Source organism: Eutrema salsugineum, unplaced genomic scaffold (assembly GCF_000478725.1).
Source record: "Eutrema salsugineum unplaced genomic scaffold, Eutsalg1_0 scaffold_5, whole genome shotgun sequence".
In the NCBI taxonomy this organism is placed as follows: Eukaryota; Viridiplantae; Streptophyta; class Magnoliopsida; order Brassicales; family Brassicaceae; genus Eutrema; species Eutrema salsugineum.
Genome location: NW_006256612.1, coordinates 5,987,625 through 6,011,945, shown reverse-complemented (window position 1 = coordinate 6,011,945; position 24,321 = coordinate 5,987,625). Strand labels below are relative to the sequence as shown.

General features: G+C 37.0%; 8 protein-coding genes across 8 annotated transcripts; 3 read left to right on the top strand and 5 right to left on the bottom strand.

The window, feature by feature from the left end:
* The first annotated feature begins 458 nt into the window (after nt 1-458).
* LOC18992367 lies at nt 459-1,080 on the top strand. The gene has a single exon (XM_006415758.2). It carries the CDS (start codon nt 525-527, stop codon nt 783-785), a length of 261 nt encoding a protein of 86 aa, XP_006415821.1. The 5' UTR covers nt 459-524; the 3' UTR covers nt 786-1,080.
* Nucleotides 1,081-2,370: 1,290 nt separating this feature from the next.
* Nucleotides 2,371-2,830, top strand: LOC18992366. The gene has a single exon (XM_006415757.2). The coding sequence runs from the start codon at nt 2,409-2,411 to the stop codon at nt 2,670-2,672; it is 264 nt and encodes an 87-aa protein (XP_006415820.1). The 5' UTR covers nt 2,371-2,408; the 3' UTR covers nt 2,673-2,830.
* Nucleotides 2,831-3,122: 292 nt separating this feature from the next.
* LOC18992365 (probable E3 ubiquitin-protein ligase XERICO) lies at nt 3,123-3,971 on the bottom strand. The gene has a single exon (XM_006415756.2). It carries the CDS (start codon nt 3,762-3,764, stop codon nt 3,339-3,341), a length of 426 nt encoding a protein of 141 aa, XP_006415819.1. The 5' UTR covers nt 3,765-3,971; the 3' UTR covers nt 3,123-3,338.
* Nucleotides 3,972-4,435: 464 nt separating this feature from the next.
* LOC18992364 lies at nt 4,436-6,700 on the bottom strand. The gene is made up of 13 exons (XM_024152236.1): nt 6,681-6,700; nt 6,471-6,588; nt 6,301-6,393; nt 6,114-6,218; nt 5,924-6,007; nt 5,711-5,829; nt 5,526-5,627; nt 5,340-5,453; nt 5,210-5,266; nt 5,064-5,130; nt 4,912-4,965; nt 4,703-4,816; nt 4,436-4,555 (listed from the first exon to the last, which is right to left on the bottom strand). The coding sequence occupies exons 1-13, from the start codon at nt 6,698-6,700 to the stop codon at nt 4,436-4,438; spliced, it is 1,167 nt and encodes a 388-aa protein (XP_024008004.1).
* Nucleotides 6,701-8,380: 1,680 nt separating this feature from the next.
* LOC18992363 (F-box/kelch-repeat protein At1g24800) lies at nt 8,381-9,604 on the bottom strand. The gene is given in 5 exon segments (XM_024152235.1): nt 8,381-8,526; nt 8,529-8,758; nt 8,760-9,007; nt 9,010-9,258; nt 9,260-9,604. Coding segments are annotated over 5 exon segments (1,218 nt in total).
* A 1,484-nt stretch (nt 9,605-11,088) lies between these two features.
* Nucleotides 11,089-14,594, bottom strand: LOC18992362 (paramyosin). Its single transcript, XM_006415753.2, has 5 exons — nt 12,923-14,594; nt 12,765-12,841; nt 12,238-12,349; nt 11,971-12,087; nt 11,089-11,593 (listed from the first exon to the last, which is right to left on the bottom strand). Exons 1-5 carry the CDS (start codon nt 14,327-14,329, stop codon nt 11,240-11,242), a joined length of 2,067 nt encoding a protein of 688 aa, XP_006415816.1. The 5' UTR covers nt 14,330-14,594; the 3' UTR covers nt 11,089-11,239.
* Nucleotides 14,595-18,736: 4,142 nt separating this feature from the next.
* LOC18992361 (E3 ubiquitin-protein ligase RGLG5) lies at nt 18,737-21,465 on the top strand. The gene is made up of 11 exons (XM_024152038.1): nt 18,737-18,813; nt 19,087-19,330; nt 19,432-19,516; nt 19,610-19,750; nt 19,843-19,956; nt 20,057-20,154; nt 20,239-20,318; nt 20,422-20,527; nt 20,616-20,743; nt 20,850-20,997; nt 21,085-21,465. Exons 2-11 carry the CDS (start codon nt 19,139-19,141, stop codon nt 21,220-21,222), a joined length of 1,230 nt encoding a protein of 409 aa, XP_024007806.1. The 5' UTR covers nt 18,737-18,813; nt 19,087-19,138; the 3' UTR covers nt 21,223-21,465.
* A 15-nt stretch (nt 21,466-21,480) lies between these two features.
* On the bottom strand, nt 21,481-23,350 carry LOC18992360 (cytochrome P450 86B1). The gene has a single exon (XM_006415751.2). It carries the CDS (start codon nt 23,281-23,283, stop codon nt 21,715-21,717), a length of 1,569 nt encoding a protein of 522 aa, XP_006415814.1. The 5' UTR covers nt 23,284-23,350; the 3' UTR covers nt 21,481-21,714.
* Between the last annotated feature and the right edge of the window lie 971 nt (nt 23,351-24,321).

The following is a 24,321-nucleotide window of genomic DNA, read 5'->3' as shown; positions in this document are numbered from 1 at the left end:
GGTACCCTTCACGTATCCAAGATCTTCCAAGTTTGGTAAATTCGAGTTAATTTGATACACGAACAAGCTTGTCTTTGGTTTTAAAGAATCACACAAATATTATTTACTTATTTTATAGTTTATCACATTGTTATTTCTTGTATTTGTCTTAAAATTAAAAAAAAAGGATTGCACCTAGAAGAGACCACTATATATAAAAAAATCTAATACTTTTAGACTGCACTTAAGAAAGTGTATAACTGATAATTGATATGAGTAATAATCGTGGATCATCATCATCCATTAAACACAAGAAAAGGACCGATGTGGCTTTTGGGGATAGGAGTAGTTGAAACATTATGAAAAGTTGAAGGATATAGCTGGTCCTTGATGGACTCCATCATCATTCCCGTGATAATCAAACAAAAAAATAAAAGATATGTTCAGCCTTAAAGCTTTTCAAATCTTAAACCAACCACATAGACACAAAGAGGTATATAACTCTTTATTCATCTTCGATTTCTCTTCCCCTTCATATTCGAATTATGAACGACAAAGGAATCATGGAGATCGAAGCTACCATGAAGGGTACAACGACAGTGGGCACTGGGGGGCTGTCTCGTCAGACCAGCATCAATAAGACCAACTGCCTTTGCTCACCGACCACTCACCCGGGGTCATTCAGGTGCAGGCTACACCGAACTCCTTCGCTTCAACGTACCAAGAGCGTTGAGACTACAAACATACTTCAAGAACCTATGGCTAAGCCAGATGATTCTAGCACCGGAGATGAACCGGCTAAGTAGCCACTGTCATCTTAGGTTCGTTTATGTGTTTGTGCTTTGGAGCATTATTATGAATCCTTATGCTAGCTAGTAACCAAACAAGGTAGCATTTCATATCTATATTTTGTTCAACCAAAAATTTTTGGACGTAGGCATATGATATTCTACTTCTAGAAACGGACACCAAATTTAAATAATCACTTCTCCATCGCCGGTGCTCGAAATCTGATCCTTATTTCTGTTTCTCATTTCTTTCTCATTTCTTTTCTATGTCTTGTATTTATTATTGGCTTTATATATGGAAGTGTTTCGGTCACTTGAAGTTGGTATGTAAAAACATTTAAACTTACTCTCTTTGAATGTCTGATAAATCTATTTATCGATAATTTCTTCCTACTTATCAATCTTGTTACAATATTTCCAATGTTTAAGTTTCGTTAGAAAACTATTCTTTTTTTTTTCTTGGTATTAACCTCGTCTCCTCAAGATGTTGGCCTTTAAAGTGTTTCAGATGAAATTTTAAATATTGCTAGTAGAGACAGAATAGTGATACAATGGTAGATCAATAAAATTCTCGTCTTTCATGAGACTACAGAGGAGGACAACTGTAAAAACGAACTTTGTTTTTTCTTTGGTTCTTTATTTTGGTGTAAAGTCAAACCCGTGATGGGCCGGATCAACCTGGTTTACACAAAAGATGCATCACTTTTTTGACCAAGCAAAACAAAGACAAAATCGATTGGACAAGCTGATGCACGTTTCTCTTACGCTCTCCACTAAAACTTGCGTATTAGATACATCATTATCAAGGCATCTAAGGCCATCTCCAACCCTGAGACTCACTATAAGGTTTTTGGGGAATTTTTTGTAATTTTTTAATGTTTTGTTTAAAGTGAAGAATCCTATAATTTTAACCCATCTAACCCTGAACCTCTTTGTAGAGAAGATACCTGCGTTATTTTAAATTCATCAGAATAAAAAATTAATATTTTTTTGAGTTGTCAACGAATAAGGAGAAGACACCTGTGTTATGAACCCGTCAGATAGACGCCTCTTGAAGTCCTCTGCAGAGAACCCGTTCATCAAGTTTTGGGTCTTTTTCAATTAAAAAAATTTAAAGTATTCAGTGAACTTCCTTGATGAATCCGTGAAGGACTCCTGTTGGAGATGCCCTAATTCGATCAATATTCGACCAATTACCAACAGTAACTACCATTTACTGTTCCTTTTATACTCTGGGGCAAATATCTTAGAAAATTAGAAACCGTTGGCCCACACCTCAAGGATCCGTTTTTAATTCGAAAGATGTGCTCTTATGTTTAAAATGTTATCGAATCAATAATCTTGCTTGTTGTTGAAGCTAATCTCCTACACGCTATAATCGTATTAGATCCTTATCTCTCATTATACCAAATTTGTAGACATGTGCATAGAAGATATTAAAATTGACCAAATCCTCCTAGAATATATATTTCCATATTTGCTCGGAAAAGACATAAAGAAAAAGGGAGAATCGGATTCACTCTCATCGTTTTATGTTCAGTTTCAGGTCCCGCATTACATCTCTTATATAAAGATACCTCCGTTAGTTTTCAAAGGTATCTCCAACAAAGAAAAGAGCTAAAGGGTTAAATTTTAAAAAGAATGGTACTTGGAAACTCCTCTAACCACAAATCTCATCATCATCACCATCAGCATCATCACCGGGACTCGGTGAAGGAGTACCGAGTTTCCTATGCAGCTGAAGAACCTGTTAAGGTCTTCGAGTATGTGGATATGAGGAGAGCGATGAGCGAGAAGATGGGTACGAGAGAGGCTGCGAAAGAAGAGGATGTTGATAAGGAAGCAGAGGAATTCATCAAGTTTGAGCATAGACAGTTCTGTAAGTGGATGACTAAAAGCGTCTAGTCCATCGACGAAGAAAAAGAAACAATAAGGACATTAACCATATTCTATATAGATCGTATTAATTGATGTTGTGTTCGTCTTCTGGTTTTTATTTTGGTTTTTGTAACAAAATGGGTGTAATAAAGGTGCATGAATAATAATTGGTAATTTCCTAGACTTTTGGATCCTTAGTTTCACTTTTTTTTTTCCAACGACATGTTATACGGATTTGAATACAACAACAACACTAACATAAACCACAAAGCTAATTAGTACAGCTTAAAAGGTAAAATTACAGATGAAAATGCAAGATACATCAGATTCTAAGCATATAGTTCCATGTAAACACAAGAGCTTAGGAGTTGCAATGTGATATTTGCATTAGACAACACAACAGAGCATATAGTTCCATGTAAACATAAGAGCTTAGGAGTTGCAATCTGATATTTGCATTAGACAACACAACAGTGCAATTCAAGTCCTTTTTTATTATGAAAAAACCCCTTTTCAACCAAAAAAGGGGGAAAACATAAACACCAAAGGGTAATAAAACAGAGGACAGAGCCACAAAAAAAGAGACAAGAGCAAAACAGAGGATATAGAATCTTGGTATTTTCCTATAACATAACAAACCCCAAAAAAGAAGAGAAAAGGGGAAGTGTTAAACAAGATTTCCATTTTCCACCACTAGAGAATGGACCTGAAAAGAGGACAGGTCGTGTGATTGTTACCAAACCAGCTTTCTAAACAAGCTCTGTGGAAGAAATGTTTGCAAGAAACCAATTCACTCACTTCCTCTTCCTCTTTAAACCCACAAAGACACACACAACACTCCACACCTTTCTCTTCTTCTCCTCCTTCTTCTTCTTCTTCTTCTTCTCCTCTGTTCTCGCAAAGAGACTTGAATCGAGTTATCGAGATTCTTCTTTTCCTCAAGATATCCTCTCCACGCTCGTCTTCTTTTATCTCCCTAGAGGCTTCCTCAGTATCAAATCCAACAATCTGAAAAACAGACATCACCATGTTCTTCAACAGAGTGACTGAGACAACCGTGTTCATCACTAGAAGTGGCAGTACTCCTTCTGACGCTGTCGGAAATTGCGAAAGACCCATTTTGTAATATAACTTCTTATTCTGTTATATTCACAGAGATTGTGAAGCGTTTTGGAAAGTTTGAGAATCTTCAAAACGAGAGAGAGACACAGAGAGGAAGGATTAGCCGCCACTCAAATTTCCGATGGGCGATTGGGGTTTTTGTAACCAGCGGTGGTCTAAACACGTGTCACAAAGAGAGAGGTTGTCGGAAGAGACTCATCCCCTCTCAATGATTGTGACTTGGTAAGTGGGAGTTTTCGTCTTTTATAACCAAACACAAATCCAAAATCGGTCACGTGGTCTGCTGTTTCTCTGACACGTGTTATGATACAGCCAATCAGGTGGTGCGTTGTGGAGAGCTCCTTGGTTTCCCAAGGTCGATTCTTAATCGACACGTGGCGACTGAAGTTTCACAAATTGTTAAGCAATCATACCACGTCACCCGTACGGATGTGCTGACACACAAAATTGTGGCCAAATCTTTGTTAGTCCACACATCTGTTCTGTTTCAGCTCCTCTTAATTTTTTTTTGCAAAATTATTTATTGACAGTTCTTTTTCTAGTACTCTATGGAATCCGAGTAAAGAGATTGGTATCCAAATTATCTTATATTACCTATAAAGATCTATCTGTAAATGTTAAGAAGATGCACCTTAAAATCTCTTGAGTATAAATAATATGGTAGGGTTCTATTGAAAGATGGTTGAATTGGATGGGCTTTGAACTTGTAACGTTTTGAAATAATCCTTCTCCGCGTTTTCCACTCTGCTCGAGAACAATTTCCACTCCAAATGACATCTATCCCTCACCTACAAAAACAAACAACCACACTCAAAAGTTCAGACATGTGGACCCATCTAGTTGCTTGCTTGTCAAGGTTTTGTTCTAGAGAAACTATGAAACTCTCCAAAAGCAAGACCAATCTTCTTTATTCAGACAAGACCAAGCTTTCTTACCCCTTGCCATGGAGATTTCCCTTTTTCTTCCTTTCCCTGGCTGCCAAGGGAAGGGATAAATTGATGAACGATCCACTGAGAGTCTACTATTCCTATCTTCTCATGTGCAGGCTCCTTCATTTTCACATGCAAATATATTCATTACTTTTTCAAACATGAAAGATTAACATTTATCTAACCATTAAACAACCTGGTAAACTCTTGTGTACCTCAACACATCTTCTGAGTGCAAAGTCAAGACCCCAACCGTGAACTAAATCATTCTGTTGTTGGTTCATAATGAGGTGTTTAGGGAAAAAGAAAAATGTATCTTTTTAAAATAGAAGACGGAGAAGATAAGAGATAATTAAGTAATTTTAACCTGGATCAAATGCCACACGCAGCGCCACGCATCTCTTGAGAATACAGGAGCCATTATCTCCACAAATCTGTTGTGTTATCAAAGACACAGAGTTATATATGAGGAAATGTGAACTCTGAGTTTGATAGAGAGATCTTTTAACATACGCAGCACATGGAGGCCGAGGAGGATCAGAGCACCAATCAAGTTTCTCATCAGTTTCCCTGATATGATTCAAAGCCATATATTAACATTTTGTTATGTAACAAAAATCATCTAAGAGAGGAAGTTATATACTTATGGACTTCAATATGTTCTCTTCTTTTTGTGATCTGCCATGTAAACCCTCTCTCTGGGTCCAAACCAGGCTGTGAAATCTCAAGGCCATGCTTCTTGACCAAGTGTATGTATCTGGAACAACAAACTTAGTTAGAAAATTGATTAAGAAGATGAAAATGGAAGCGAGTGTAAAAAAAAACTCACTCTTCTGCGTCAAAGTGATCGACTCCAAGATCTTCATCCCATATGAATATATAGTCATATCGCGCTACAATGTCAGGGTGCAAGAATCTCTTTGCATACCACCTTAAATTCACAATATCTATTAGAGTCAAGAAAGTCATATTATAAAAGAAAAGTGAGACAGGTTTAAGTAAAGCTATTGATACCATTTAGTCTGTTTCAGGACACTTATGTGTATTGCATTCTTCGACCATTCAAACTCATCATTCCACTCACTTGTTCTCCCATCGTAATGAAACAGAACAATGGTAAAATTATCTGAAAACTGTTTTTGGGGAGACAAACCATAACGAGTTTACTATTAGGAAAAAAGCAGAAAACTAAGAGGAGTTTACTATTAAGTAAGGGCATGAAGCAACCTTCTTAACACATGCATCAATATTGTATCTCTGTTTATAACCGACTGTAAATGTTGCTAGATATCTTGGTTTCTTCTTCAAATCCTAGAGAAATGAACAGAGAAAAGAATATTGAAGAGTGTCACTGATCACACATGAGAAATGTGAAATCCAAGAATGAGAATGTGAGATTGTGTTTTGAGAAACAAACCTCTTCAGGGTTCCCCCACAATCTGCGCAAATAAAAGTCTGATTCGGATGCAATAATACCGGGTGGCAATCTCTCAGTGCCTAGAGGATTTGAAGGAACCCATATCTGCACAAAATGTGACTCACATTGTTCTTGAATTATGCAAAGAAGTGTGTATATTTTCTATTAACAATTATATAAAACATGCCTTTGAGATATCAATGTCCTGTGTAGGAGTTGCAGTATCTGAATCTCTATGTGAGATGGCAATAGAATGAAGAACGTTTTCCGGTAGACTCGCCTGCATAATACAACATGGCAACAGATGGTGAAAACTCAAAGAAGAAGAAGAAAAGATTATAGAGAAAGAAGATTAACCTTAGTGATCCATAAAGATGGAAAAGAGAGTCCAAGGAGAATGCCAAAAGCTATAGCAAACAAAGCAGTTGCAAGAAGCTTCATGCCATTGTCTTCTGATCTCCTAGTACTAGTTGGGCTGTAATAACAGCAATTACTATCTGATTTAAAAGTTTCTCTGTGACTGTAGAGAGAGAACAAGAAAATGAACGAGTTAAAGGGACTTTTTACCTGCGTGACAAGATTCCCATAGTTATGTTTTAATTACAACTTTTGATTTCTAAGCTCCAAATGTCATTAACACCATTCCTCCTATTATAAATTGATATAAACAAAACTGTAATGAGCAAAATCACTCGAGCGATACAATCAAAAATGTGATCAGTTCGAATGATGTAATCAAAATCTTAATTTGCTTATCATCTATAGATTAACAATTAACAAAACAGTGAAATATTCATGTTGGATTAGAGATGCTGCTTAAGGTGTCGAATCAAGCATTGGTATTACCAAAAAAAATTAACACATAATTTTATCCAAACGACAACAAAAAACAATTAAATCATGACATTACAAATCAGTAGAACACCCCCGAAAATTTGAGGTGAGAAATGCGTTTCGATCAAATTAGTGATGACTTTTGGAGATCCTTGAGTATTTAGAACAGACGTGGGTTTTGGTTTTATGATACTTTCTTTTGTGGAACTTTTAGATTTTCTCTGATATGATTAGTGATTTTGTACATGGAAATGGAAGCCAAAATGGGGAGTTTTCCCAAAAAAAATAAGAATTCGTCAATTAATTGGCTTTGATTTTGGTACTTACCCATACGGGCGAAATATTTTCCCGATTTATAGCAGATGTCCTAATGAGTAGTATATGACCCCAAACACAACAAAACAAGTAGAAGATCAAGAAGTATTAACAAGTTCCTGTTTGAACGGTTCAAAAGTCATATATATCACCGGTTTGGCAACTATATATAAATATCACTATATCACATGTAATTTTGAAACAAAATCATTATCTGGAAAAAAGAAAAAAAAAATACCATTTTATGCACATACAAAATCACCATTCTAAGTACTGAACTCAAAATTAATTAATTTATTCTACTAGATTTAGCTATTCATTAAACATTTTAAGAAAATAAAAATTTGTGTTTTTATGATTCTTAAATAACATATCTAAAAATTGTCAACAGTTAATAGAAATAACAATTTTAAATGTACAACAATTATGATTTCATTTATGTATATCATATTTTCAGATAAATTATATATATTCCATACCATTTGTTGCGCTTTTAGCATTGCATGTTATGTTTTGCACCATTCAAGCTGTGGTAGCTTGTGTTCGCCAATTCAGCTGCAAAGACCTCGAATGAGTCAAGTTGTACACGCATTATCCATGATTGTTTTTTTTTTCTTTTTTCTTTTTTTTTGGTCAAGGTTTCTTTTTTCGTTTCATTTTCAACAGATTGTAAGTACTTTTGTCAGTCTATCTGACGAAGACCTCTTTCCCAACAATATCTGCGCAAGTTTACTTAGTTGGATGATATGAGATGTGTGTCTTGGTGAGATGTGTGTCTTGTGGAATTGGAGATGGAGAAGAAAACTAGACAAGGCTGAGAACAAGTAAACTTGCTAAAACATCCCCAAAAGACTACGACCTTTTACGTTTTACCGATAATCAGAGCTGATGATCTACAAACGATGACATGGACCAAGAATGAAGAGAATGTCATACTTTGCTTGCAGATGGTGCCATTCTCAATTGTTTATTATGCAACTGACAGGGACAATAGAAACTTCAAAAAAAAAAAAAAAAGGGAATAAAAACATAAAAAGCCTAAATCATTAATTTTTGGGTTAATAAGAAACAAACTTAATAGTTGCGTAGAATGCAAGAAACAAATAAAAGGTATCTATCTAATCATCTCTTTCTTTCCTTTTGCAAGTTTGGTTGATTCGGATTAAGCTTGGAATATAAGAAGAAGGGCACACAAGTGCGGAGCAATACTCTCTATCTCCCACGCAGTAAGGTTCTCCATCGACATTGGGGGCTTCTCCGAAGTCACAAATCTGAAGTTGCCATCTTCTCCAGAGTACACAGTAAGGTACCGGGCAATATTGGTGCCTTCGTATCTGTCTAAATCGAAAACCACAGCGAGTTTCTCTTCCTCGTCAACAAAAAAGCTCCCAGCTTCAAGGTAAAACCGAACTTTTACCAACATATTGTCTCAGCTCCAGGACACGGCGTTGGGGTCAATACTAGTCGTAACCCAAATCTCCAATATGCCAAATATATAATGAATACTCACCCTGGTTATGTAGCACCGCGAGCTGTTCATCTCTAACACATGAGAGAGTCACAGTCACATCCCAGGCGTGGGGATTAGTATAAGAGTGAAACGGGAGAGGCAGACGCTGCCCGAAACTCTCTGTTGTAAAATCAAAACAGATTAAGAAATCTTCAATCTCTTGTATCCATTCTCCACCAGAGTTAGGATCCTTTTCTTGAGCAAAAAAGTAGGTGTTTCCCTTCAAAGATATGCTTCACGCTGATGATACTGTATTTCCCAGTAGGGACTGACACTGACGTCAAGAACTCTCCATGAACCAGAGCTCAAGTCGTAGATTTCATAGCCAAAACCGTCCGAGTTTCGATCAAGAAACCTCAAGATTTTGTGGTTATGGTTGTTCTTGTTCTTGTCATATCCGAGAGCATACCTATCTGCAGTGTGGAAACTTGTTCTTGGTTCGATCCACCTTGTTTGCCCCAAATAAGGGTTCCAAAGCAAAGAGCCTCGACTTGTCCTCAGTGAGGCATAACAATAAGCCGTCGCAGTGAATGACTTTAGATATCTCGAGAACTTGTTCAAGTGAAGCTACCTTCTTTATAGATAGATCAACCAAGTCTTCTTCTTCTTCCTTGCGGCAGAGATTGAATCTGACTGAAAAAACCTTTAAGTCCAACGTCATGAACCCCAAAAACTGCTGCCTTGCTGCTCCTCTGCCCAATACCCACTCTTTGGTTAAAGTGTGCCACAATTTGCAGGTGGATCGCACTGCTCGCAGAGATGTTATCGGAACCTTGGCGAGTATCTTTTCCTCTACCAGGTCCGGTCCAAGATCGTATATCGTGGTCGTCATTCTTAGGGCTTTGTGTTTCTCTTCTCTCTAGTAATCTATTTATCAAAAAAAAAAAGAAACACAGCCTCTTTTCTTTTGTTTTTTACTTTAATTTTCGTCGAAATATGTACTCTTTTCCATTTCCTATAAGGATAGTATACTCGAGTTAAAAAAGAGGAAATCATATTTCTTTCGATTTTCTTTCTTAACATCTACTAGATTTCAATAATTTTCTTGATACACCTACAATGTTATAATCACTTATCACTTTAAAAATAAAAAAAATAAAAAACTACAACGGAGTGTTAAAATAGTTGTATATAAAAACAGAGGAACACAACATTTAGTTCCTTGCACAACAAAACAGCGGTTCTACAGTGGGTGAGTCAATTATATTTATTTATTATTTTTTTTTTTGTCAATTATATTTAGCATATGTATAAACACAATGATCTCATTGCTACTACTACTACTATTATATTTAGCATAAAACCATTTCAGGAAAAGGCAGACTTGTTGAGTGGCATGTTCTACAGTGGGTGAGTCAATACTCAGCTCTGTTGGATGTTTAAATTGGTTTTATCAGCTCTGTTTCAATCATGCCATAGAAACCGAAAGCTTAAGCAGATCCACAAAGCTGGGAGAATACAATATAAGTTTACGCTGAATGATTGAAGGAGCAGTAGCTTGTGTTCGCCATTTATCTGCGAACAGACCTTGAGTAAGTCAAGTAAACACATTATCCTTAAAATTATCACATTTCACATGACATAACAAAATCTTACATTGAAAAGTATTTGACAGATTGTAAGAGCTGACGAAGACCTCCCCTACAAATAATGAATGAGGAACAAGTTTGATTCTGCAAAGTCGAAATGAAGGATAGGTGAAATAACCAAAGTAAAAAGGATCTTTTAGAGAGTTTGAATCTCCAATATTTGATTGAACCCCATATGGAGAGAGAGATATAGCCTTATGTCAAACAAGCGAATTATGCAGAATAAGCGGAACAATGTCTGGTTAATGCATATTATTCATGTGTAACAATCATAACAATATATGTCCGATCACATCTGCTAAAGCTTTCGGTTTGTGTGGCATGACTAAGCAAAGGATAAGCCTGAAACAATCAATTCAAACATCGAACAGAGCTGAGTATCGACCCTTGACAAGTAATAGTTTTCATGTCAGTCGGTTTAAGATGGTTTTATGCTAAAACTCAAAAAAAGAGTTTTTCGTTGCTCTGCTTTTAGACAAACTGTTAGGGGTACGAACCCACCGAGACTGCCCGGTACCACATAGCTTTCATCTTCGGAGACAACGGCTACTTCAAATCTGTGTGTCTCGGAGAAGCCCCCATTGTCGGTTGGGAACCTGGCCGTGTGGGAGATATCCCGCCGGTGTATTGTCCCAAGTTTAGTGCAACTCAACCATACGCGCAAGAGGAAAGAAACAGATGATTAATTTGACCTTTATTTGTTTCTTGCATTCTACTCAACTATTAATTTTGTTCTTAATAAACCAATTTAACTCCATTTAGTAAAACAATACAATATGAAACAAAACATGTCAAAGCTTTTAAAACTTTTATGATTTGGTATGTACATAAAAATCAAAACAAATACAGAGAGATAACTGTATAAAGTACCGGTTTTCTCAGAGTAGAGGTTCAGCGAGTTCCATCTCGTTCGAACTCTGTTGTTGTTCCGACTCAACTCTTCGACCTCCTACGAAATCAATCCCGAGAAGTTGCCACGGCCAACACATATATCTAGCTTTGTTTGAAGTATTCATATCTCGATGGGTTTCTAATTCTTCAACTTTACGGTTTAGCTCTTGTATTCTTTCCCTCAACTTAGTCGCTCTATTGTCTGCGAGTCTCAGAGATCTCTCTGCTGCATCCCTTGCACCCATGGCTGCCGCAGCCGTCTCTTCCTTAAACTTTAGTTTCTTCTCTGATTCTATAATCGCTTGTTTTGCCTCTTCAAGTTCTTCTTTAAGCAAAGACAGCTGAACAAACAAAGACAATAAGAGTTCAGACCATCATTCTTAGTTGTCAGGTAAATCCTACCTAGAAATAGAACAGAGCACACTGGTAGGATCCAAAATCAGTGAAACTCCTTTCTTCACCAAGAACTACACACCATAGACAGACTACTTGATTAATGAGCAATTTTTTACTCTCTGCCCAACATCAAATACCAAACCCTATACAATCCTGAACACCCCTACTATTCTCCTACACTTCCTTTTAACTTGTTAGCTCTCTAGCTAACCGAGTCAACTATAACTGCTGAGCTGTCAACACTGTTATAATCTACCACAAGCCACTTAGTGTAATTACAATGCTCCTGCACTAGAATAACACAAGGACTCTTATTACGAACCTGTGACGTGAAGTCTTGTTCAACAGCTCCACCAGCAGCAGCCTCCTGCTCGGCTGCTACTTTCCATCTTGCAATTTCTTCTTCAGCAGCAGCAATATCAGTCATAAGACCTTCAACCTAAGCATCAAAAGGAACCAAATTTTAACAAACTTGAATTCTCTGGACAGCGTATTATAATTTAGTCATCCACTGACAATTTATGCACGAAACAATCAACTTCACAACTCTAGCAAACAGCTGTCACTGAGATAAAAAGATTTCACTCACATTTTCATTCGCTATTCTCTCCTTTTCTTTAAGTTCTTCTATCTGGTGCAATCTCTGGTTAAGCTCCTTCATCTGACTGTCCAATTGTTTCCTAAGAGAACTAGTCTCTTCCCTGGTTAATTCATGCAAAAACAAATGGTCCGCGTAAGTTGTGACAACAAAAGCAAATAAGGGATCATTGTGGATAGCATACTACTGGTCAACTAAGAATATCACATATGAACAAAATATGCATTACACAAGAAACCACAGAGATGCATTCAAATAGTTACTTCCATAGAGTTTCATAAAACATCAAGAAAGATGTCGCAAACACATGTGAAAGATGTTCGAGATTCCAATAAAACGATTCTTGGAATCATATTCCTAATATTAGATTTGATCTGATATTGATTTTGACCCATGGTCCCTAGGCCACTCGATGCTATGAGGTAAACCTAAGCATTTGTTTTCCTAGTGAAACCAAGTGAATACCCTCTATCAAAGTTATAAGATATAACGAAGGAGATCTGGTTTAGAGAGTTTGCCTGGATTCGTCCAAAGAATGCTGGAGTTCAACAATCTTGAGCTGAGATGCCTTGACAATATTCTCCAATGTGTTTGCCTGCATTCCAATGTGAAGACATCATAAGGTACCCGAATGAATGAAGCTCATAAAACACAACCAGCCTAGAGGAACACTCACCAGGGAATATATTTCATTCTCTTCTGTACTATGATCATCAGTATTATCACCACCAGAGTGTTGAGTCTGGCCATCCTTTAGAGGTTTAGCGGATTTAAAATCAATACCAACATCCCTCGAGCCATTCTCGGCAGCTTTAAACAATTCGCTGTTTTGGGATGGCTGCTCTGCTATCATTCTTTTCGACAAAGCGCTCCTCAGTAAAGTACCAATATGTTCCTTCTCTTTAACTAATAGACCCACAGTTTCTTTCAAATTCTTCAGCTCATGGCTCTTCTCTTCCACCAAACTCTGTGTTTTCCCAGCAACCACTTTGGTCAGTTCGAAGATGGATTCCATTCCTGCTAAAGAAGCTCGAATGTTCTCCTCCATCTCTGTCTCTTGAGGCATAAAGAACGACTCAGACAAATCTGACTGTTCTGAACTATTTACGTCAACTATCCTCACAACCTCGTAAAGCTGGTCATGGATCCTTGACACAAGATTCAGCTGATCCATCAACAAAGGACGCTGAGCTACCATCTTCAGTTCCATAGCTTTTAACTTTCCATCATACTCATCAACCAACTGTTTCAGCTCCACAGCTTCACCTTCCAATACACTTGCCTTCTCTAAATTATCTTTCTCAAGTTTAGCAATCCTCTTGTCTTTCTCACTCACATCCCTCTCTAAATCATCAACAATTGAAGCCTTCTCTGCAACCTCTAACCGCAAATTACTGATTGTTGATTCCAACTGAGAAACTTCAATGGCTATCTCATAATTCCGTTGGTCCATCTGCTCCCTAGCTTCATTTCTCGACTTTGAAGCCGTATCAATCTGCCTAACGAGCTCCTCCACAATCTCATTTGTACGCTTAATAACACCATAGGCTACAGAAGCCAGACCTGTGTATTTCTGAGACTTCGGGAGACCCCCATTCGAGAAATTCTTAAAGCTGCTTACTTTACCTGATATCTTCTCGATCCCAGAAACCAACATATGCGACGAATTCTCAATCTCTGCTTTCAACCCATCTCTAGATCTAACAGCCTCATCCAGTTTCTTCGACATCTCATCCTGCTGCCTAATCAATTCATCTTTACCTTTATTAGCATTCTCCAGCTCCTTTGATAGATTCTCCTTCTCATTCAAGGCTTCGTCTCGTTCTCGCTTGGACTCGTCACGCTTCTTGATTGCCTCGTGAGCAAGCGCCTTCAACCTATTGAACGACAGTTGAAGCTCCGATTTCGAACTCTCAGCCGCTTCTCTAGCTTTCTTCTCGCGATCGAGCTCCGCGATTAGCTCCGTGAGCCTTTCGTCCGGCACCTCTTCCCGCGGCGGATCATTTAAAACAACAGGCGCTGGTTCATCGGATTCGACATCGCTGAGGACAGCTTCGGCGTCTTCATCGGCTCCGCTAGCCATTACCACCGTCGATCAGTGAAGAACCCTCTCTCCGATCTAGGTTTCTTCTTTAAACAGTGGCGTGCAAGAAATTGACGCAATTGCTTCACCAACGACGCAAGTATAGGATGATGGAAGATCGGAATAAACCTTTCTAACAATCACCAGTCTCTCACCGGAGGATGGAGATTTCCGACAGTGATATGTCGGAGTAAATGAAACAAGAGGCGATCTTCTACGCCGGAGGAACTTCAATTTCGACGGTAAGAGAGCAATAAAATAAACCAATCTCGGGTTCGGGTTAGTTTACATAACTTTTAATTTATCTCGTAATGAAAAGATTTGGTAAGCCACTTTTGTATCATTTGTGTAGGCCCATTATGTTAAAGATTAGGCCCGTTGTTTCAGCTAGACCTTTTAAGTTTTCAGGTACAGCTGGAATTGCTTTGAAGGTTTCTTAATCAACTTTGATTATTGACCCAAAAGAAATAAAACAACTTTGATTATTTATCTTAAATTTTTATAAGTCAAAATTGATTTCTACATAAAGATTAGACTTTACTGTGTTTTTGAGTGCAATGTGAACGAGTTTCATTAGATTGAAAGAGTCGTTGTAGCTTTTGGAGCATGGATTATCCTCTTCCATTTCTTTCGGATTGTATATATCTTCTACATCTACATGTCTTGAGTGACTAATTGATAAATGATGATTTTAGTTTATCCAATCCAATAGGCAATACGTATATCCTAAAAATAACACAAAAACAAATTATTAATATAGATTCTACTAGCACAAGTGTAATTAGTTTGTTAGTTGAAGAAAAATATTTCGAATAACAACCAAAAAAGAATCTCAAATCATTTATGCAGTGACAAACGTAAATAACTTTTTTTTTAATGAAAATTGTCTCTAAGGGATATGAAACATCAAACAGTTTAGATAACTTAAAGATATTTAGGGGTTTTCTATATTTTCGGTTAGAAAAAAGATAATAATTAAGTAGTACATAAAGAAGATTTAACATTATCTTTCCGTTGACCAAAATAAAAACACTATCCTTTCAAGTAGTAGTATAATAGAGTAGTTACTCAAGAATTAAGATTGGTTTTATACTGTAATTAATTGACTAATAACTGTTCAATAGGTAATTAAAGATTTGTCCAAAAAAAAGATAATCAAAGATCTTAATTAGATTTTAGGCCAGTAATTAGGTCAGTAATCATTCCCGATGATATAGTTCACCGAGGATAATAATTCTTTAGACGTACATGCTTCTGTACTGTAACTTCCATTTTTCTTCTTTACCTTTCTCCACCAAATATTCCAAATTGCGAAAGGGAATTAGTAATATCTTAAATCAGGCGTCGTTTTTCTTTTTATTGGCTGCAAATCCGGCGTCGTATATATACCGTATCTATAAACTGAAAATCACTTCACAGTTCACAAAGGGATTTTAACCTCAAATACTCTTAATGAGTTTAAAAAATTCTATATACTCTCCTTTTATTCTACATACTCCCCTCTATTTTTCATTATTTTTACTTTACCCTTTATTTAAAAATGGACTTCACTCTCCATTTAAACCAAACCAATATGCAATTAATTTTGGTATTACTCAACTCAATCACCCAACCACCCAACCAACCAACCTTAATGGGACCCATTATTCTTCTTCTTTCTCTTTCCATCGATGTAAAAAAAAATCAAACCCAGAAATCTCCAACTCTAGTAGAGACGACCATCGACCGTAACAGAACCAAACACATATTCGGCGTCGTTCTGGAGCTGCTCTCAACGACCCTCAACTCAATATTCAAGGTGATTTCTTCCCCTTTACAACAAAAATAACAAGTTTTTATGTGTTTAGGATTTAGAAATTATGTTTGTGAATTTTTTCAGTTACTGAACTTTATGTATACGTATATTCAGGCTTTACATTGGTTATTTAAGTATATTATAGTACTAAAATACGTATGAATCTGGTTGAATCATCGATCTGAATCAATCAATTCTATAAGTAATCTCAAGCTTTTTAGTACAACTGGTATTATTGTGACAACTGGTACATATGGTACTATTGATGGATAACTATAAATATATTCTGTTATGTTTGGGAGTTTTTTTTAATACTGAACTTTATGTATACGTCTATTAAGGCTTTACATTGGTTATTTAAGTATATTATAGTACTGAAATACGTATGAATCGTACTGAATCATCGATCTGAATCGGTCTATTCTATAAGTAACCTGATTTTTTTTAGTACAACATGTATTACTGAAACAACTGGTACAAATGGTACTACTGATGGACAACTGTAAATAAATTCTAATGAAGAGGACGATCTATCCAGTCCCCTATAAAGATGACTGGATTGTTCCTGGCCATATCTGAGGAAAATGTGTATTTTCTCCAGAAATAGTTAAGAAAAAAGGACGCATCAACATAACTAGGCATCCATCAGTTGGAGAACATCGAGGGAGAGGAAGAGGAAGAAGAGGAGGAAGAGGAAGAAGAAGAGGAATAGGAGCATGGTTGTATAATGATCCTAACGTAGCAGAACAAGAGGAAGAGGGATAGGAACCGATGATGATGTTTTGGTACAACTAGTATAACTATCGTGGACAACTCTAGTGTGAACTTGATGTTTTTTCCGTTTTATTTAAAATACCGCATTTCGGAAAACAGTATGTGTTTAAAGACTCTATTTCATATCTATTTTGATGAAGTAAATCCAACTTGATGCATTTTTGAATATTGAGAACACAAAAGTCATATTTTCATAATATCTACCTTATACTTCTATGGCAACTATTACAACTAATGCTATATAGTTATAAGAAATTAACAAAAAAACATAATTTTATACATTTAATTATCTATATGTGTCTTAAATGTCTTATTATTACCTATTTTCAAAAGTACAACTATAAAAATCTAATTTCTAATACGATATAATTAATAAAATCGTTTTATCTATGAAAGTACAACTCTGTGTAATAAAAAAAAATAGAGTACAACTTACCTACTTGGGTACAACTTTGTATATTATTTGATGGCGCAACAAAAGTAATTAATTATTTTTATAATTATTTTGACGGCGCTCGTGTAATTTGACGGCGCACATGTGGCTTTTATTTTTTATTATAATTTTTTTTAATTTTTTGACACTATACATTTCTTTTTACTTATTATTCTAGTTTTAACAACACCAGTTGTACGCGATAATATCAGTTGTACTAACCAAAAAAATCTGAAAACATAATTAAATTAATAAACCTTCTACTAGTTTTCAACTTTTTGAATCCTGTTTCACCAAACATAAAACAATAAACCTTCTACTAGTTTCAACATAAATCATCTATTAGTTTCACGAAAAATCATCAACTAGTTTCAACAAAAACCAAAACAAACTTGTTCTTCTACTTCTTTTTTGCAGCCTCTCGTTTCTTTGGACAATATGCTTGAAGTGGGAATGATTCTCAAACCAGTTCCTCTCTGAGATATCAAGCCTCTTGAAGACTTCCATGAAATTAAAGGTTTCACACCTTGATTGAAGCTTTGGGTATAACAGATACTTGCTTTGCTTGAAGAATAAATCTCGAGGTTCCATTGGTATTGAGACCTCCTCTTGCTGCATTCAAAACGCATATGATAAGTGAATTATAGTGTATTGGTACAACTAGTATTCTTGGTTCAACCACAAAAATCAGTTGTACGCGATAATTCCAGTTGTACTAAACTTCTTCAGATACCGTAGCATACTCAGCCTCAGATCTCTCTGGTTGAGAAGGTGAACCCCTAGTCGACATCCTCCAAAAATTCTAAAACAAAAATCAGAAATTAGTTGGGGTTCAGGGTTGATGGAAGGAAATCATAAATTAGGGTTCTAATTACTCTTAAGCCTAGAAGATACCTGTTCGGCGATGACAGAAGTGTGAAACGGTGGTGGTGGCGAGCCTAAAACGGCGGCGGTGGCGAGCCTAAAACAGAAGAGCAAAGAGTGGAGAGTGAGGGGCAGTGAGCAGTGGTGGGGATTTAATCGAAGAGGAAGAAGATGATGGAAGAGGAAGAAGATGATGGAAAAAGATGATGAAATCGAAGAGGAAGAAGATGATGGAGGATGGAAGAAGAGGATGGAATTGAAGAGGAAGAAGATTTGGGATCGGGAAATAGAGTTTTAGGGTTTGGTCAATGGTTTAATTAAATTTGATGGTTTAAATAATTAAATCGGTTTAGTTTAATAATTTTCGGTTAACTTGGTTATTTAAATTGAATTCGGGTTTGAGTTTGGTACTCTAGATTGGATATGTAATTATGATTATTTATTAAAGGTTTTTTTGTCTTTTTATGTTTTTTTGTATTAAAAATAAAATAAAAAGAAAAGATGGATATAATGAGAGTATATGAGAATTTGATATAAGAGAGAGGAGTATGTGAAGTTAAGGTCCTTCACAAAGCCCCTTGAGCAGATTCATCATACGCAGAGAGAATCGATTTCCAGGTAACATAATGCACATTTAAATCACAGATTGTTCTCTCTCCAATTTTCCTTTTTTTCTACGATCCCAATTGAAAAGTTGGATTTGTTTGTTAATCATTTTCTTGTTCTTTCACGGTGATCTTCAAAAAGAGATTCTTTGCGTTTTTTCTCATAAAGGTTTTTAATTTAATGTAATCAACAACGAGAACTTCACTGATTCAACAATGTCAAAACTTCAGATCGAGGAATCTCCAGAGCTTTTTTTGACATATTAAGTGTTCGAAATTGTTGCAGGCGAGATCAGTCTTTTGTTCACCATATTTGTGAGTTTTACTTTAAATCTCTGATGGGAAGTGGCAGTTCGAAATCCTCGAGCAGGACTAACAGTCGAAAGTATTCTCAAAGTTCTTCGTTTGCTTCTTCTTCGAATCCTCACCAAAATTACACGCCACTACATTCTTCTGCGGCTTCACGCCCACAGAAGAAACAAGGCAACAAGTATTCACATATCGGAGATGACTACCGTTCCATTGACGAGGTCAATTCCATCACTAATTTTTCACCCTATTGAAGAGATTCTTGTTTTTTTGTTGTTTTCTCACTTTGTTGATCTGTCTCTGGAATGTCCGGTTACTGTAGGTTACGGCTGCTCTGTCGAAAGCCGGTTTGGAATCATCGAATTTGATTGTTGGTATAGATGTCACAAAGAGCAACGAGTGGACAGGTGAAAAATTTGGAAACTTTTGTTATGCAAGCAATTTTGTTGAACCTGTGAATGTTGCTGACTTGGTTGGTGGTTGGTTTGATTGATTTTCAGGAGCGAGGTCATTCAACAAGAAGAGCTTACATGACATCGGACCAGCTCCAAACCCTTACGAGCAAGCGATTTCCATCATCGGAAAGACTTTATCCTCTTTTGATGAGGATAACTTGATCCCTTGTTATGGATTTGGAGATGGTATTGTCTTGCATTAAAAGACTTGTTATTAGTCATTTTTTTGTTTGTAGACCACAGAGGATTAATGGTTTTGTATGTTTGATTCTTTGCAGCTACAACACATGATCAGGAGGTCTTCAGTTTCTATCCGGATGATACATTCTGTAACGGGTTTGAAGATGTACTTACACGTTACAGAGAGATCGTTCCTCAACTGTGTCTTGCAGGTTTTAAAAAACAACTCTTTTTACTTCTTCTTCTTCTTCTTCTTCTTCTGCTTGTGTGTTTCTTCTGTTACATGATAATCTTTGGTTGCTTCTGTCACAGGGCCGACTTCTTTTGCACCCATTATCGAAAGGGCCATAACGATTGTGGAAGAAAGCGGAGGGCAATACCATGTTCTTCTCATCATTGCTGATGGCCAGGTAGATAAAGATTTCGGTTTTCGTTACAATCATTGTACCACATTTATCACCTGAGGTTAATAAGTAGATTATGATGTTTGTAAGGTGACAAGAAGCATTGATACACAGAACGGTGGCCTCAGTTCACAAGAACGAAAGACCATTGATGCTATTGTTAGAGCAAGGTAAATAACAATTCTTGCATAGGTTTAGTCAAAACTATAGATGAAGAAATGACCTCTGGTGATCTAACTTATTCTGGTGCAAAAAAAAAAAAAAAAATTGCAGTCGATATCCATTATCGATAGTTCTTGTTGGTGTTGGAGATGGTCCTTGGGATACAATGAGACAGTTTGATGACAACATCCCCGCTCGTGCCTTTGACAATTTCCAGGTAATGCTGCTGAAACAGTATCATCACCTTTGTCTCGTCTCGGTACAGCTTAACAGCTTTTCTAATTTCCTTTTCTTGAATCCAACAGTTTGTGAATTTCACGGAGATTATGTGGAAGAACATTGATCCTGGAAGAAAAGAAGCTGAATTTGCAGTTTCTGCTCTGATGGAGATCCCGTCTCAGTATAAAGCCACCCTAGAGCTCGGCTTACTCGGGTAAATTTTCCTAGAATTCGATTCTGTGTATCTCTCACTATAACCTCTGCAACTATGCAACTGTTTATATAACCAACCAAAAATGTTATTGTTTTCAAATATGCAGACGAAGAACAGGAAACTGTCCAAATAAGATTGCTCGTCCGCCACCAGTAAGTGGTATTAACCAATCTCTAACCAACAGCTCGAAAAGTTCCTGGTCAAGCAGTGTTGCCTCTGCACCGCATTTGCCGACTTGTAGTAACGAGAAAGAGGTTTGTATATGTATATGTCTTTGAGCATAACGAAACCGTGCAACATTAATCAATCATTTAACAAATCTTTGTTCACATGAATTTCAGGTTTGCCCAATCTGTATGGTCAATAAAAAAAACATGGCATTCAACTGTGGACATCAGACTTGCAATGAATGTGGACAAGACATTCAAACCTGTCCCATTTGCCGGACTTCTATTGCAGTTCGTATCAAGCTCTATTAAGCATCGACCATTGTTTCTACCTCCAGGGAAATAGGAGCTTAGTGGGTTTCCATTTATTCTTTCTGTACATAGTTTTCTATTTTCCTTCGCATTCTCACTACTCTCGGATTGAATGGAGAGTGCAGTAATTGGTTTTGCTATTCTTTTTCCGCTTTCGAGCTTTCTTAATAAACAATAGATTGTTTTCAATTCAAGCAAGTCTTGCTCATATGTCCATTGTTTGAACTAGAGGCAGTGGAAATAAAGTCCAAACAGAAATTTCTCAATACCAAACTTTATTCTTAAAAGCATTTAGTAACAACATTTTTATGCAGAAATCAAACCAAACCGATATTCATTAAAAGTGAAATGTTTTAGTACAAAATAATCATAAAAGCACACTCAATTGTACTAAAAAAAGTTGTATAAGAATAACTTAATTAAGCAAAAGGGGCCAATTTTTTTCATACCGGAATCAGATAAACCAAAAGCCAAGGCCTGGTTTGAGCTAGCTTACCAGTCGCGGGGCTGGAGGGTAACACGCATACCGTTCTTCATGTACAAAGTGGTGGTGAGCTTGGGAACAATAGACTGTCCTTCAACGACTTTGACTGAATACCTCATCAAGATTGCAGCAGCCACCATTTTCATCTGAGTATAAGCAAACTTCTTCCCAACACACAGTCTCGGACCTGCATTGAACACAACGTACTTGAACTGATCTCCACTCACAACTCTTCCTTCTTTGATCCACCTCTCTGGTTTGAAATCTTCCCAATCTTTCCCCCAAATCGATTCTATTCTCCCCATCGAGAAGATCGAGTAGTGAACCCTAGCGCCTTTCTTAAGCCTCGTCCCATCTGGCAACACATCGTCTTCTAAAGCTTGTTTCATCTCCATTGGCACTGATGGGTAAAGCCTCAGTGACTCTGTCAAAGCAGCTTGCAGATACACCATTTCTCTGAGCTCTTCAGCTTCGAAAGGACCTTTGGTTTCTTGCTTTCCAAGTTTCCCTCGTATCTCTTTGATTTCGCTTAGGATTCTCTTCTCGACTTCGGGATGTTTCTGAACTAGCCAGAAGAACCAAACGAGGGCTACTGATGTGGTGTCTCGACCTGCGATGATGAAGCTTGTGCAGAACTCTCTGAAGTACTTGTCTGAAAAGTAGTTTCCTCTTGTGGTACCTTCCTCTTTCTCGTACTCTCTCTGCATGAGGCGTGACAAGAGATCAGAGAAATCGTTCAAGTTCCCTAGCTTCCTCATCTTGTTCCTCCTCTCTCTCACTGTCTTATTCGCAAACGCGTGAACGATTCTCACCGCTTTCTTCAGCTGTCTCTCATAGCCAATCCCTAGAAACCTCATTGGCTTCCACACAAAAGGAGGTATCAGAAACCTAGCCAGTGAGTACTCTGTAGCTTCCTCAAAAGCCTTGGCAAAAGGAATCTCCGGTAAATCTATCTCTAATGATCGCGGATCAACACCAAAGGCCGAGATACAAATGTTGTCGAATGTGAAACGCAAGAGCACATCTTGTAGATCAAATACTCTTTTCGAAGTAGCCAGGTTCTCCATCAGCTTCACCAGCTTCTGGTTCACCAGATCGCTCATCGTAGTAAACGTGTGCTCCAAGAAACGAGAAGAATGCATCTCCGTTTTAGCCACACGTCTTTCTTCCTTCCACAGCTCATCATCAGCGTTAAAGATCCCATCTTCAAGAAGATCACGAAACCTCTCTCTGTAAAACTCGCCCTTTGGGTAGTTCTTGAAATTGGTTTTGACAATGTGTTCGATGTTTGCAGGGTTTGCGGTCATGATACCGTATGACCCACCGAACCAAACTCCTCTGTAATGAAACGTCCCACCGGCTCTGACCACGCTTTTGGTGCACCAGTTAAACAGATCTTCTTTGTTTTGGGCTAACATTGGTGTGATCCCCAACACTGGCCACATCACTGGCCCGCCTTTGCTCACGAACTTCTCGCGCAAGTAACTAAGAAGAAAAAGCCCTACTAGGGCTAAAGCCACGTCCGATAGTCTCAAGTGAGTGCATACCCATTCCACCGCAGAAATCAGCATGTTCATATCTATCTTCTCAAAATTAAAATATTTTGGAGGAAATATACAAACGACTAAACTTTTGTGTGAGTTGCAAATGTAGAATTAAGATGGCAAGGGCAATAAATAACGGAGTTATGAGAATCCAATTTTATTAAATGATCACACCAACCTCAATTTCTTAGACCTTAAATAATCTGTATTAACTATTAGGCTATATAGCTTTTCTGAATAAGGAATCCTTACCACAACAGTGGGGATACTGATTAATATAGCTTTATCACAAAAATGTTAATCAGGTAACAAAGCTCTTGTTATTCACAGAAATGTACACTTTGGCTTATTATATTATCCTGAATTGTATCAAACTGCTGAATTAATTTATCTATTCGCCATAGCATTTTTTTATCTTTATTAATTTAACAACAAACACATTTTCATAGATTAATCAAGAATGTCTCAAACATCCGCAATTAACTAAGGTGGTACAAACGTTAAACGTACTATGAAAATAAACGTTTTTTGCTAGAAAAATTTGGTCTGGCATTCTTAGTTCTATTCTCATAGATCAATACAAACTCGGGTTACTTAATCTTAATCATCTTAAATTCAATCAACTCCCAACCACTTAAAGCGTATGGTTAAATTAGGGGTCGTCTATTCTCAGCAAAAACTTCATCAATGGTGTAACTTTGGACGCAAAAGGAAAAGGACTTCAATTTCGTAGGTTTGCGAAGAAGGAAAAGGCATTAAGAAGGTATTAGACATATTAATATATGGTCCCATTCTTTACCTCTTACAGAAAGTGAATTTTATGGAGTTGGTGAGTAGATAATCTCTGTAGCAGATTTATGACATAGAGTAGTTGAGAATATCAGATATTGTTTACTATTTTTTCGATATAGGTTTTCCTTTGAAATTCAAGTAACTCAATAAAGATGCGACTTTCAATTTTCCTTAGAGAATCTTGGTCCGAAATCTTGAATCGGAATTTATTAGCTTCCCCAAGTTTCGACTAATTTCGTAAAAGTATTTAATTTGCTTTAATGCATCGCCATTTTATTT

Coding starts and splice junctions, on each gene's coding strand:
- LOC18992360 (XM_006415751.2), bottom strand. CDS start 23,283: ATGAACATGCTGATTTCTGCGGTGGAATGGGTATGCACTCACTTGAGA.
- LOC18992362 (XM_006415753.2), bottom strand. CDS start 14,329: ATGGCTAGCGGAGCCGATGAAGACGCCGAAGCTGTCCTCAGCGATGTC. Junction 12,350..12,764: donor CATTCTTTGGACGAATCCAG/GCAAACTCTCTA, acceptor TGAATTAACCAG/GGAAGAGACTAGTTCTCTTA. Junction 11,594..11,970: donor AACAAGACTTCACGTCACAG/GTTCGTAATAAG, acceptor TTGTTTGTTCAG/CTGTCTTTGCTTAAAGAAGA.
- LOC18992361 (XM_024152038.1), top strand. CDS start 19,139: ATGGGAAGTGGCAGTTCGAAATCCTCGAGCAGGACTAACAGTCGAAAG. Junction 20,319..20,421: donor GATGCTATTGTTAGAGCAAG/GTAAATAACAAT, acceptor AAAAAATTGCAG/TCGATATCCATTATCGATAG. Junction 20,528..20,615: donor GTGCCTTTGACAATTTCCAG/GTAATGCTGCTG, acceptor TGAATCCAACAG/TTTGTGAATTTCACGGAGAT.
- LOC18992366 (XM_006415757.2), top strand. CDS start 2,409: ATGGTACTTGGAAACTCCTCTAACCACAAATCTCATCATCATCACCAT.
- LOC18992364 (XM_024152236.1), bottom strand. CDS start 6,700: ATGGGAATCTTGTCACGCAG. Junction 6,394..6,470: donor CATCTTTATGGATCACTAAG/GTTAATCTTCTT, acceptor TGTATTATGCAG/GCGAGTCTACCGGAAAACGT. Junction 5,267..5,339: donor GAACATATTGAAGTCCATAA/GTATATAACTTC, acceptor GAATCATATCAG/GGAAACTGATGAGAAACTTG.
- LOC18992367 (XM_006415758.2), top strand. CDS start 525: ATGAACGACAAAGGAATCATGGAGATCGAAGCTACCATGAAGGGTACA.
- LOC18992365 (XM_006415756.2), bottom strand. CDS start 3,764: ATGGGTCTTTCGCAATTTCCGACAGCGTCAGAAGGAGTACTGCCACTT.